Source organism: Sorex fumeus, unplaced genomic scaffold, assembly GCF_029834395.1.
Source record: "Sorex fumeus unplaced genomic scaffold, SorFum_2.1 ptg000034l, whole genome shotgun sequence".
Taxonomy (NCBI): Eukaryota; Metazoa; Chordata; class Mammalia; order Eulipotyphla; family Soricidae; genus Sorex; species Sorex fumeus.
Genome location: NW_026606091.1, coordinates 45,354,573 through 45,369,384, shown reverse-complemented (window position 1 = coordinate 45,369,384; position 14,812 = coordinate 45,354,573). Strand labels below are relative to the sequence as shown.

At 42.3% G+C, this 14,812-nt stretch overlaps 1 protein-coding gene across 1 annotated transcript in view; it reads left to right on the top strand.

Annotated features, from left to right (window-relative positions):
• The window catches only part of SVEP1 (sushi, von Willebrand factor type A, EGF and pentraxin domain containing 1), a 226,694-nt gene that overhangs the window by 164,158 nt on the left and 47,724 nt on the right, over positions 1-14,812 (top strand). Inside the window, exons 35-36 of the mRNA XM_056117162.1 lie at positions 458-649; positions 2,141-2,308. Coding sequence (XP_055973137.1) covers positions 458-649; positions 2,141-2,308 — 360 coding nt within the window. The remainder of the gene's footprint in view (positions 1-457; positions 650-2,140; positions 2,309-14,812) is intronic.

Genomic DNA, 14,812 nt, shown 5'->3' with positions numbered 1-14,812 from the left:
GGGAATCAAATTTAGGAATCTCATGGTAATCATATCTGGAATCCTTAAATCCCCAGAGCAGGAATCTCTGGTTACTCCCAGCACCTCTTTGCTATGCCCTTGAATGAAAGCCTTCGAGAAAGGTCTGCCAGGTAATGAGCTTCCTTGCTCAGCAGCTGAAATTTGGGCTCTGTGTCTCAGACAGTTTGACTAGACTAGCCTGCTCTAGTTTTCTATTTGCACTGACTAAGCCAGGACACAAACTGGAAGTAAATCCATTCCTTAATCCTTCTCCTCAATATTAGGAATGTCCCTTGTGATGAAAATGGATTGTATTCATTCTTTAAAAAAAGGTTTATTTCAAAGCATTATTTCGGTAGGGAAAAAGAGAATTCTTCCAACTCGAAAACATTTGGGCACGGGTAAAATCATGTGAAATAAGACATTATACTCTGTCCCTTTTCTCCATCTCGTTTAGGTGCAACAAAGGACATACTCTGAATGGTGATAAAGAATCATCTTGTCTTGCTAGCGGTTCTTGGAGTCATTCTCCTCCTAAGTGTGTGGTAGTGACGTGTTCCAATCCGGAAAGCATCGAGAATGGGAAATACCTTTTGAATGGGCTTGCCTACCTTTCCACTGCTTCATATTCCTGTGACAGTGGGTACAGGTAAAGTTCATAGATGCTAGCCAAGCTTCCTACCTCAGCCTATTATGCATTTTCTCTTTAGTTGTCACTTGCATGTGACTCACTGATTCAATACTTTTCATTTGCATGTGACTCACTGACTCTGTACTTTTCATTTGCATGTGACTAGCTAACTTCACAGAACCATGTCCTCAGGCCTAGTTTACAATAAATGCCCAGGGAGATATTCCTCTGCCTTTGAGGCTAGGTGCTCCTCTTTAATTACTATAAGTAGACATTTAACTTGAAGTCTAAAGTGTATCTGTGAAGCTTAACAGGGTCCTCCCATTGTTCATCGATTTGCTCCAGCGGGCCCAGTAACATCTCCATCATGAGACTTGTTGTTACTGTGTTTGGCATATCGAGTACATCACGGGGAGCTTGCCAGGCTCTGCCGTGCAGGCGAGATACTCTCGGTAGCTTGCCAGGCTCTCCGAGAGGGGCGGAGGACTCGAACTCGGGTCGTCCATGTTGGCTGCGTGCAAGGCAAACGCCCTACCACTGTGCTATTGAAATGTCTTCATGATGGATGGGGGAGAGGGGGAAGCAAATTGTGCATCTTCTATTTAACATTGCACTGGATGCTCTGCTACCTATGTTAAGGGAAAATCTGGTTCTTAATACTGTAAGAGGTTAATGCGATCAGTGCTAGGTGTGTTTGTGTCTATGTGCTTGTACTGTGAATAGAAGAGTCAAGCTGTAATCAGAAACTTGCCCTCCGGGATCTGAAATGAAATAGATCCATTGGACAGAAAGTGGAGTCATATTGCCAAACCAGTGGCAAGTAAAGGCCATGCCAAAGATATGGAAGGTTTGTAAAATCAAAGGAAGCCTGAAGTCAAAGAGATGAGCTACAGGGTTCCTGCACTTATAGCAAGGGACCTTTTAACCTGCAACTTTGACTTCCTGTCTCCCTACCCAGCCCTATAAATCTGCAGTTCACAAAACTCAGAGTGCCCTATACCACCTACCAATAAGCACTTGTAGCACTGTAGCACTGTCCTCCCATTGTTCATCAATTTTCTCGAGCGGGCCCAGTAACCTCTCCATTGTGAGACTTGCTACTGTGTTTGGCATATCGAATATGTCACAGGGAGCTTCCCAAGCTTTGCCATGCAGGCGAGATACTCTAAGTAGCTTGCCAGGCTCTCCAAGAGGGGCGGAGGAATTGAACCCAGGTCGGCCGGGCTAGCCGCGTGTAAGGCAAACGCCCTACCGCTGTGCTATCACTCCAGCCCAAGTGTTTAACTTTGCACCAGGTTGTTGTGACACTGGTTTTACTGGTGCATTTTTTCCCCCAGTTATCTGCAATTTGCTCTGATTTCCCTTGCTCTTATTCCTTGGAGAAGTTAAGAAAAGTTTTATAAAGAAAAGTTTTATGTTTTGAAAGCCTTCTGATTTCTCCTGGCCTTCCTGTTTAATATCCATAGTTATAAAAAAGTAACCAGTGAAAGAAATGACTTTTTTCTGTAGCTTACAGGGCCCCTCCGTCCTAGAGTGCTCAGCCACGGGCAGCTGGGACAGAGCGCCACCTACCTGTCATCTGGTCTTCTGCGGCGAGCCGCCTGCCATCAAAGATGCGGTCCTCAGCGGGAGTAACTTCACTTTCGGGAACAAGGTCACTTACATTTGCAAAGAAGGGTGAGTAACCCCGCAAGGGCCTTGGGCACGGTTGCGACCTACGGGTGGATGCTGCCCAGCTGCAGACCCAGGCTTCTCTGAACAATAAAATAGATCTCCAGGTAGCTCCAGCCAAAGCGATCTGTGTACCTTCGTTTACTGAATCAGGTTGTCTGCTGCTGGGGAAACGGTGTTTTCCTAGAATTAGAGAAATTCATCAAATTAGGTTTAAATAGAAGATATTTGGCAATGTGGTAGAAATTATCTTTATACTTGTTGTTTTGTTTGGGGGCCACACCTGACTGCTCAGGGCTTACCCCTGGCTCTGTGCTCAGGGATCTTTGCTGCTGGTGGTTGGGAGAACATACCAGGGTGCCAGGGATCAAACTGGAGACAGCAACACGCAAGGCAAATTCTGCCATCCCTGTACTATCTCTCTGGCCCTGTATCTTCATACTTAAATTTGATTTTGATTAAGCAGGCATTGATGTGTTTCTCTCCAGCAAACCCTAAAGCAAGTCCTTAAATCGTAATGTAAAGCAGATATATCTGCAAGAAAAGCAGTTTAGATTTTTATAATTGTATATCTCTCGTTCACCCAGAGATAGCATTTGGAAAAAAAATCAAGAAGCAGATTGCAGAGGTCAAATAAAATTTGAAAAACCAGGAAGCAGGTCTCTGCCACAGTCAGTCTCCTTTGACTTTTACCCACGCACCGTGAGACATGGAGTTCATTTCCCCCTATACTTCTTCAGTAAATGTGTTCTTGTGCTTCCACACTCCAGATTTTTCTGTAGTTGCTTTTCACATGGTTTACAGCAGCAATAACAGATGAGTTGCCATTTTCTAAATGTGTATGCAGGCTTTCTCATTCACTGGTTAGTCTTGAAAAAATTGTATAACCTCTCTGTGCTTCAATTACCCTCCTTCATAAAATGAATTTATGAAGGGTTTGTGATTTCTTTAAAAGTTGTTAGAGGGGCTGGAGCGATAGCACAGTGGGTAGGGCGTTTGCCTTGCACGCAGCCAAGATGGCCGATACAGGTTCGATTCCCAGCATCCCATATGGTCCCCTGAGCACCGCCAGGAGTGATTCCTGAGTGCATGAGCCAGGAGTAACCCCTGAGCATCGCCGGGTGTGACCCAAAAAGCAAAAAAAAAAAAAAAAAAAAAAAGTTGTTAGAACTAACTTACATTTATTCAAAAGACTAGCCAGGAAAAAAAATACTCAATAAACCTAACAAACTTTGCCACTATTAGTTATGATGATGATTGGAACACAGGTGAGAGAATGCAGTTTCCAAACCATCTTGAAGTTGAACTTCATTTCACCTGGTTAGGGGTTGGAGAGAGAGTGCAGAGGTTAAGACATTAGCTTTGCATCCAGACAAACCTGGTTGGAATACCTGACCGCACACATGGTCTCCTGAGCGCAGAGGCAGCAATTGTGCCCAAGCACCAGACATTCTCTCCTCCGTCCCACAAACAAACAGACATACATAAAAACCGGAAAACAGTTTTACCTGTTTAGGAGAAGAACACACTAATTCAGAGCAGCCGCCAGGTGGCGACAACATTTCCTTGCAAAAGCTTTTTGAGAGTCAAAAACCATCTGAGTAGCTGTGGGAAGTCCATTCTTAAGACTTTCTTAAATGAAAAAAGAAATTCAGGCGGGGGGGGGGGGTGGGGGATAGGAGGGATACTGGGATCCGTGGTGGTGGGAAGTGGGCTCTGGTGGCGGGATGGGTATTTGATCATTACATAATTGAGACCCAAGCACAAAATTTGTAAGTCTACAACTGTACCTCATGGTGTCTCACTAATAAAAAATTTTTTAAAAAAAATTCAGACTTAAAAGAGAGCTTCAGATTTAAAAAAAAGTTTTAGATTTCTGTCATTGCAGAAATTACCTGGTCCTGTGAATGGACTCATTTGAAAACGGGTTCCTAGTGAACTGCATGCAATAGATAGGACTTTTTAAGATTTTTCATTTAAATATTTGTGAAATCTTTTCTCAAATATAAATGTTCCAAATAATGACTAGGTATTAACAACTTTGGTGGTTTTTCTCCCCCTTGTTCCTGATTTCAAAAGCAACAGAGTGGGACCAGGAAGGTAGCACACAGGGATGGAGCACATGCATTGCATATGAGCTCGACCCCTGGCACCACTGGATGGCGTCTTGCTGGTCCTGTGCACTTTGACCCCAAGCAGCACCAACTGAACACCCGAACATCTGTCTACCAGGCAGCCTGACACCAGTAGTTCCTGTATAGGGGCAGAAGGGAGAGGGGGAGATTCCCAAGTTCCCAAGCTAAGCTGTGGGAGGCCCCACTCCAAATGATTTTTAAACAAATGATGTATATCACCACATTGAACCAGAAAATTTAAAAAAAAAAATTCATTATCAAATGTAGCACTGCACTGCACTGTCCTCCCGTTTTTCATCGATTTTCTTGAGCAGACCCAGTAACGTCTCTGTTGTGAGACTTCTTGGCATATCAGATATGTCACGGGTAGCTTGCCAGACTTTGCCATGAGGGCAGGATACTCTCGATAGCTTTGCCAGGCTCTCCGAAACGGGCGGAGGAATCAAACCCGGGTCGGCCGGGCCAGCCGCATGCAAGGCAAACACCCTACCACTGTGCTAATTTCTTTATTCAAGCCAACTTGAATAAAGACAAAAAAAGAAAAAGAAACACCTACTTTGTAAGTAATTCATCTTTTCACAACACACAGTTTCAAATATATTACTTCCTCAGCTATACTTTTCTTCAGACATTCTGTAAAATTATGCAAGAATGAACTAGGAAAATGTAAATAAAGTCATGATAATAGATAAAGCAGTAATGAAATTATAGGGTATTTATATATAAGATGATGTGTTATATATGTACTTCTATTATAATAATAACTTCATAAAAAGTTAGTTGACTTTTCTTCTTGTGTTATGACAATTTGTATTAAAACAGATGTCCAAATAAAAAAAAAGAACTTATAACCATGACTTTATAATAACTTTTTTGGGGGGGGGATTCTGTTTGGGTCACCTGGTGATGCTCAGGGGTTACTCCTGGCTCTGCACTCAGGAGTTAATCCTGGTGGTGCTCTGGGGACCATATGGGATGCCAGGGATCAAACTTGGATTGGCTTCATGCAAAGCAGACACCCTACTGGCTATCCTATTGCTCCAGCCCATAGAGTAAATTTTTATTATGTTTTATTTTTTATTTTAAAACAAAAGGTATTATTACCCCCATTTTATCCGTGGAAACTGCTGGGAGTTCAAACCCAGGCCATTTGTATACTGCTTGAAAATCCTTTTCCACCCAAAAAAGTGAAAGAAAGATCACAAGGTAGGGTAAAGAAAATTAGAACACAGCTCTAGTATTCTGCAGGCTAAAGCACAATATGTCATAGAGAATTAGATCAGAGGCTGAAAGTAATTGCTGATTTCCTGAATAAAGGTTAAGGAGGGGCCAATTCCTGTACTGTCAGTGACCTAGTCCAATTCCAGTACTGTCAATGACCTAGTCCTGCTCCCCAGAATGATACTAAAATGGAAAGGCAAGGTCACTGCTCCTCCAGGCCAATTTTTACAAAGCTCTGATTGCTCTCAGAGAGGGGTAGGGCAGGGAGAGGGTGCCAGTTGCTAAATCTGCCCTGATAGCTCAAAGACGATCAAAGAAACTGCACACATGGTGATGGCGAAATGTTAAAATTTTACCGTTTCTTTCCAGCACTGTTGTCTTTACTTATGTTGGTTTTTTGTTTGTTTGGGGGCCACACCCAGCTGTGCTAAGGGCTTACTCCTGGCTCTGCACTTAGGAATCATCCTGGCAGGCTCAGGAGTTACCATATGCGATGGGTCAGCCTCATGTAAGGCAGGCACCTTACTTGTTGTACTATCTCTCTAGCCCCTACCTGTGCTTTTAATATAAAAGAGCACACTATACATTATAACTTGACATGTTTCTTCTTAAATCATATGCTTACAGCATAAAAGAAAAATTCTGTATCCACCTAAAGGCCCTCCCGTTGTTCATCGATTTGCTCGAGCGGGCCCAGTAACGTCTCCATTGGAGATTTTGTTGTTACTGTGTCTGGCATATCGAATACGTCACGGGTAGCTTGCCAGGCTCTGCCGTGCGGGCAAGATACTCTCGGTAGCTTGCCGGGCTCTCCGGCAAGAGGGGCGGAGGAATCGAACTCGGGTAGGCCATGTTGACTGCGTGCAAGGCAAACGCCCTACCGCTGTGCTATCGCTCAGTTAGTATCCACCTAATGTGAAATTTATATACTTAACAGAGAAAAGTCTACTAAAAGAACTTATTATCCAGGGGATCAGGAATATGTCAAGACTCCCATCTATTTTATAGATTTTATACCCTTCAAAGGATTTTCCCATAATTTTTCTCATGTGCTTGTTTCTACAAAGATAGACATTTGGCAGAAGAAATTTTATTCCCTTTTATGGTAACAGTATTTTGCTCTCTTATTATTTAAAAGTGATTTTAGGCCCATGATTTATAATACAGTTAATGGTGGAGTTTTATATATATATAATGTTCCCACATCATACCCATCAGTGTGTCCCACCCCCTCAGCCTCCCCCCCCACCCTGTCCCCCTCAATGTAAAGAAGTTCTGTGGACCAGTTCTCAATCTCCATTGTCTTTCACCATTTGTCATTCCCTCGCATTGGGCTCCTTTATCTTACAGAGCACTCCAAGTCAGGCCAGATTCACAAGGAGATGTATTTTTTCCCCCAAATTCACCCACCTACAACATGTTTCTGTCAAAGACTCTTAGAATCTCAGTGTAACCATGCTTCCATAATGCAGGAAATAGTACAGTGTAGGTGGGCTTAGATTTCAGGTCATTGTTATCTAAAGTTATAATATTTTAATGTTAGTGGGAAACAGTCATGAATCAAATAAGTACAAAGTATATATAGCCACAAATCACTGATCTGCATATGCTTTCTAAGAAGAAAAGATCAATAACTATTAGGAGGTCGCTTTATTTTTTTCTGAAAATGGAGCGTTGGGTGAGAAGAGCCATCTCCATACCCTCTACATAAACCTGGTTCACTTTAGTGGGTAAGTAGAGAAAGCTTCTGTTCTTACCTTTCTTTCTGACCAGCGTGTAACCGAGTAACATCTGAAACATACAGGCAAGAAAAAAAATAAATAGGTTCCTTTTTAATTCCCTTTGTATCCACTGCCAATATCAAGTGCATTGTGAGGTTTATGCCATGGCTACTGTGGATTTTCTCGTCTTTTGTGCCACACCCAGCAGTGCTCGGCAGCGACTCTTAGCTCTCTGCTCTGGCTTCGCGGCTGGTGGTGCTGGAGAGTTCAGGTGGTGTTGGGAATCGAACCTGGGTCTCTTGCCTGCAAAACATGTGCTCGGCCCATTAAGCAATCTCTCCAACCCAGCATCACTAGAGATCTTTTTCATAAGCACTGTAGCACTGTAGCACCGTCCTCCAATTGTTCATCGATTTGCTCGAGCGGGCCCAGTAACGTCTCCATTATGAGACTTGTTGTTACTGTGTTTGGCATATCACAGATCACAGATCATCCTGTTATTCGTCGATTGCCTCGAGCAGGCCCCAGTAACGTCTCCTTCATCCTAGCCCTGAGATTATATTCAAGGCTCTTTAGGAGAATGAGACCCATCATTGTTACTGGTATTTGGCATATTGGGTTACGACACAGGGAGTTTGCCAGACTCTGCCGTGTGGGCAGGTTACATTCGGTAGCCTGCCAGTTTGTCAAAGTAGGAATGAGATGTCATAATAAGATGTCGCGCAGCCGCGAATGTGGCCACGCGGTTCCGGGATCTGGTTTTTATAGTCTCTGAGTCTTGGCCGCTGATGGGATTACACGGTGCCAGGGGGCCAGTTGGTGGGTGTGACCCCCGCCTACTGGAATTTGGAGGATCTGGGTGGAGATCCTCCACCCAGATCCTCCACCTTGGCATATCAAATATGTCAAAATATCCATTATCATCACTATTACTTTTAAAGGGCATTCTTATTCCTCTCCCATTCTTCCCAAAGTAACAAGTGTCGTTGTTTAACTTGTTTGGTTGGTTTTGGCATGGAGGCCACGCCCGACTGTGCTCAGGGCTTACTCCTGGTTATGTGCTCAGGAGCCGCATCTGGCAGACTCAGGAGACTGCACACGGTGGCAGGGATCAAATCAGGGTTTGGCTTTGGCTACATTCAAAACAAGTGTCTCCTACCTCTGTGCCATCGCCCCAGTCCCAACAAGTGTACATTTTTATCTTTATCATATGCATATTACCCAGAAACAAGGCATCTTTGTGTGCTTGAATTTTTGTGTACATGGTTTTACACTCCTAGTATCTTTTTCTTTTTTTTTTTTTTTTTTTGCTTTTTGGGTCACACCCAGCGATGCTCAGGGGTTATTTCTGGCTCTGCACTCAGGAATTACTCCTGGTGGTGCTTGGGGGACCATATGGGATGCCGGGGACTGAACCCAGGTCGGCTGCGTGCAAGGCAAACGCTCTACCCGCTATGCTATCACTCCAGCCCCGTACACTCCTAGTATCTTTTTGAAGCTTGAGTTCCACTTACTGTTTTTGGCATTTGGCTCTGTAAGTCACAAAGATGTATATGTAAGTCAGCTAAATTTATTTTAACTGCTATGTAGTATTTACATGTAAGAATGAACCATCTAGGGCCAGGGTGATCGTTTAAGTGGTTGAATGCATGATTTGCTGTGGGAGGCGAATCTCTGGAACCCTTCGGCGCTCTGAATACGACCACGAGCAAATTCCTAAGTAGAGCAAACCAGGAGTAGCCCTGAACACTGCCCGGTGTGGCCAAAATAAATAAATAAATAAACAAACAAACAAAACCTGGGAGAAGAAAAAGGCTGCTCTATCTCTAAGGGATTTGTTTCCCTACTTGTAAATGGTTAGTTTATTTCTACTTTATTGTTGATATAATAGTGATGAAGTTACTATCTGGGCACAAATTTTGGGGTATAAATAAGCAAAATTATCATTGATTCTAACACTAAGAATTGGAACAAACACTTTTTAACTTTTTCACTTTTCTAGAGACTACTTGGTAGTTATCATTCATTTCTTTTTGTTTTTGTTGGTGTGTGTTATCTATAAGAAATTATTCCTACTCTGAGAGGATTCAGTTTCTCTACCTACTTCCAGAGAAATTCACAGATCTTGGGAAGAATTAGCTTCTATCATTCCACCTATATTCAATGTCATATCATTATCCATATTTTATTTCCCCCTTACAAGTAAGCTACAAGTTAGTAATTTTTAGTAGAGTCAGTATTAAGATTACTCATTTTTTTTATTTCTTTATCATCATTGCCTCTGTATCCAATCCCTTCTTTTGGAATTTGATGTTGTTATTTCCTGAAGAAAATCCTTTACGTATTTCACAAGGATCTATTAGTTATACAATCTTTGTCTCTGAATGATGGTATTTTATACTTACCCTTGAAGTATTTTAGCTAGTCATTAAATCTACATTAATATATATTTCATAAATATTTTGAAAATATTATATCACTGCTTTGTGACTTCTAATTCTATGAATTTGATTGAGAGCAATTTAATGCTTCTTGACCAGTAACCATATTACTCTTCTGGTACATTTGGCAATGTCTAGAGACATTTCTGATATCATAATTGGGGGGAGGTACTAGCAACGAGAAGATAGATTTCAGAGAAATTCCTTGCAATACACAGGAAAAGTACCCATGACATAGAACCATCTGGTCCAAAATGCTAATAATTCCGAGAAACTCAAATTGAATCGTGATTCCTTATCAATAATATCTGTCCCATATACTTTATTTTTTCATGGCATTTCCTTCAGATATGACTGAAGATACACTTATCATAATCTGGGCTGAAGCAATAGCACAGTGGGTAGGGCATTTGCCTTGCATGCAGCCAACCCGGGTTCGATTCCTCTGTCCCTCTTGGAGAGCCTGGCAGGCTACCATGAGTATCCCACCCCCACGGCAGAACCTGGCAAGCTTCCCATGGCGTATTTCATTTTATTTTTATAATTTTATTTATTGAATCATCGTGAGAGCAGTTACAAAGCTTTCGTATTTAAGACTCTGTCATACAATGAAACAACCATACCTTCACAGTGCCCATTCTCCACCACCAAAAACCCCAGTATATCCCCATCCCACGCCCTCCCACTACCTGTGGGGCAGATGATTTCCACATTACTCTCTCTCTACTTTGATTACATTCAGTATTTTGACACCAGACCCAACATTATTATTTGGTATTTTACCCCAAGACTAAGATGTGCTGAAAAGGCAACAGTAGACAATTTGTTTTCTATTGCTGGTTATGAATAATATATGATGTCATGTGGCTGCAGTAGTGGCCACGTGATTTTGAAATTCTGAAATTTTAACACTTAAATGTGGAGGGATTTCTGCCAAAACCTGCTGGGTTCCGAGATTTTTTCCTGGGATCATGGCCCCGTGGCATATTTGATATGCCAAAAACAGTAACAAGTCTCACAATGGAGACATTACTGGTGCCCACTTGAGCAAATCGATGAACAACAGGACAGTGCTACAGTGTTACATACCTATCATGATTCATCTTGCTCATGACTCATTGTACTTGCATCTAAAATTAATATTTTTTATTGAACCACCATGAGATACAGTTACAAACTTTCATGTTTGAGTTTCAATCATACAATGATCAAACACCCATCCCTCTAGCAGTGCACATTCTCCACCACCAATGTCACCACCAATGTCTCTCCCCGCCCCATCTCCAACCCTCCCCCTGCCTCCATGGCAGAAAATTTCCCCCATACTCTCTCTCTACTTTTTGATATTATGGTCTGCAATACAGATACAATAAACACTGTCCTCCCATTTTTCTTCGATTCGCTCGAGCGGGCCCAGTAACGTCTCCATTTTTTTTTGAGATTTGTTGTTACTATGTTTGGCATATTGTATACATCATGGGTAGCTTGCCAGGCTCTGCCATGTGGGCAAGATACTCTTGGTAGCTTGCTGGGCTCTTCAAGAGGGGCGGAGGAATCAAACCTGGCTCGGCCAGGCTGGCTGCATGCAAGGCAAACGCCCTACCACAGTGCTATCACTCCAGCCCACAGATACAATATAGAGAGGTTATCATCTTTGGTCCTTTATCTACTTTCAACACATCTCTCATCCCGAATGATTCCTGCAGCCATCATTGACTTAGTGATCCCTTCTTTTTTTCTAGCTGCCTTCTCCCTAACTCGTAAGACAGGCTTCCAACTATGGGGAAATATTCCTCTCCATTTTGTCTACTGTCCTTGGGTGTCCGTCTCATAATGTGTTATTTTATATTCCATGAGTGTAGTCCTTCTATGTCTGTACCTATTTCTGATTCATTTCACTTAGCATGATACTCTCTGTATCCATCCACTTACAGGCAAATTTCATGACTTCGTCTTTCCTAACAGCTGTATAGTATTCCATTGTATAAATGTACCAAAGTTTCTTTAACCACTCAGGCACTCAGGTTGTTTTCAGATTTTGGCTATTGTGAACAGTGCTGCAATGAACATATAGGTGCAGATGTCATTTCTACTGTGCTTTTTCTTGCATCCTCAGGATATATTCCCAGAAGTAGTATTGTGGGGTCAGGTCATATGGAAGCTCAATTTCTAGGGTTTGAAGGAATGTCCATATGTTGATCCCCAGCATCCCATATGGTCCTCCAAACACCACCAGAAGTAGTTCTTGAGTACAGAACCAGCAATAATCTCTGAGCATGGCCAGATAAAGAAATAGTAATAAACAGAAAACAGTATTGTTGAGTCTCTTTTGTCCTTAATCACTTTAACATGCTTATTAACATAGTTTATTTTAAAATATTGTAGAAATAAAACCAGGACCTCATTCACACAAGCAGGCGCTCAGCCACATCTCAACTATTTTAAATTTTGATTATTTTTTCTGCCTCTCAAGTGGTGCTTAGGAGTCCAGAAATCCTCATTAGGGATTCTCAGCCAACCAGGACCCAAAGATGCGATGCTAGTCATGCTTTTTTGGGCCCTGCTATGTCAAGACAACTGGGCAACCTGAACACATTTCAGTGAGTTTATCCTAAAATGTATTATTCTGTGGTTTTATTATAATATTCCATTAGCCATTTTCCCCTTGGAATTGTGGGATAAAATAATACTTTATAATATATATGACCTAACTTTAACATTGTCCCTTGAATATTTCATTTGCATTACTCTTGTAATACAAAATGTTATACAGAATAAAATTAAATTTCAGTATTTTAGATTTGTAGCATTTCCAATTTCTTCTGATTTAGTAGCCAAAGGAAAAATAGGAAACATCTCATCATCTGTACAAAGTATGAAGAAAAGGGAAAGGAAAACAGCCAGCAGTGCTCAGGGATTACGAGTGACCCTGTGTTCAGAAAACATTCCTGGCAAAACTCAGGGGACCAGATGCTATACTAGCAATCAAACTGGAGTTGGCCTGAAGGCAAGAACCTTACCCCCATCTCTCCACCCACAACATGATAATCTGTAAATGATTCTCTAAAACAAACAAATTAATATGTTCAGAAATCTTACCATAATTTCAGATCTCTAACATAGTGAAAGGGTGCAGCAGTTTGGTAAGACCATTTCTATCAGGGAGAGAATAACAATTTTCTTATTATGTCATACAGAAATTCATTCTTTAGTATCTTAAGAAACTAACTGGGTGGCTAGAGAGATAGTACAGTACTTAGGGCACTTGCCTTGCACGTGATTGAGTTCTGGAACCCCAAATGGTCCCCCAAGCCCACCTGGAGTGAGCACAGACAAGAGTAAGCGCTGAGTATCCTTCTGTGTGTGGCCCAAGAACCAAGAATAAAAGTGGAGCCAGAGTGTGCAATCTCCTGGCGGCTAGTGAAAGCCCCAACAGCTCTCCCTCTCGCCGCCCACTTTCGGTGGACTCAGGCTGCTTCCCCCACTCGGGACGGCCAATGCCATGGGCAGACGAAGAAGGAAATGAGGGCCAGGCTGTTAGATGATCAGTTGCCGTTCATTCCATTCTCTCCATGTGCCTGTTGCAGTCTCACTAAGCCCTTCATTCTAGTCTCACACTGCCCCTCATTCCCATCTCTTCCTGTCTCTTCTGCTCATCTCCATCTTGCTGCCCTGCTCTCTCCCTTATCTCTCCCTAGTCTCTCACCATCTCGCCAGCATTGGGGGTCAACACCACACCCCATCTGGTAGCACAATCAACATATCAAAAGCTCTTCTTGACCACCGATCAGGCTCAAGGGCAGAAATACCACCTAGGGGTGTTTCTTCTCTCCTTAGTCCAACAACTTAATTCACTTGATCACTTGACTTCCCGTTAATCGTCGATTTGCTTGAGCGGGCACCAGTAACGTCTCCATTTGTCCCTGCCGCGTGCTAGTGTAGCCCAATGGCGTCTGTTCGCTCTAGGAACATGAAGAGCCTCAAACCGATCGTTCATGATCTTGATGTTAATTAACAACTTAATTAACATCTTAATTCTACTTCTTAATATTAATTATTTAGTATGGACACAGTAAGAGATACAATGAGCTTGTAAGGATGGCTCTCCTGGGGACATTTCACTATAGACTCAGACTACAGTGCTCAGGTCTGATTAGTCTTTTCTAATGCTAGCAGGGTCCAAATCTAGATGTTACTTTTTGGATCATAGCAGAATTTGTCGATGACCATGCTCTTAACTTATATTTAAGTACTATGGCACTTTGGCCAGGCCCATTTCAATGCCAGGGAAGCTCACAGCTTGCCCTGGGTTCATCCAGTTCCTCGTTGGAACCCTGCTTTTGGGGTGCTAAGAAGTAAGAGCAACTGAGGCTCAAGTCGAGAGAACAGATGCCCAGGGGTGAATATCATTCAATTAACTCCCAAATTACAAAAGCATACCATTAACTGTCTTCCTGGCTATATACAAAAAGAACATTGCACCGAATTAACTATGCAAAGGACTTAAAGAGAAGAGAAAAGCAATATTTACAAGTTAACAGAGTACAAAGAAAGAGGTTACAAATAAACACGGAGGAATGGGAGCACTGTGATGGGAGTAACCCAATAAACCTAAACTCCCTATGGCAAGGCAGAAAGGACAAACCAATGTTATCTTACACCAGGGCAATAGTGCAGTGGGCAGGGCACTTGCCTTGTACACATCTGACCCAGATTTGATCCCTGGAACCCCAATTGGTCTCCCAAGCAATGTCAGAAGTAATTTCTAAGTGCAGAGTCAGGAGTGACCCCTGAGCATCACTGGGTGTGGCCAAAAAACAAACAAAAGAAACACATATTAGAATTTTTTTTCAGAAAACCTTCATTCCCCATCTTCATTGAGTTCACCTCCTGAAGTCACGCCATATAAACGTCTCTGCTCCTCTGAAATGCCTGCAATTCAAGTTCCATTGTGTTAGTGCCATGATTCCCTTCCAGTTGAACTATTAGAGT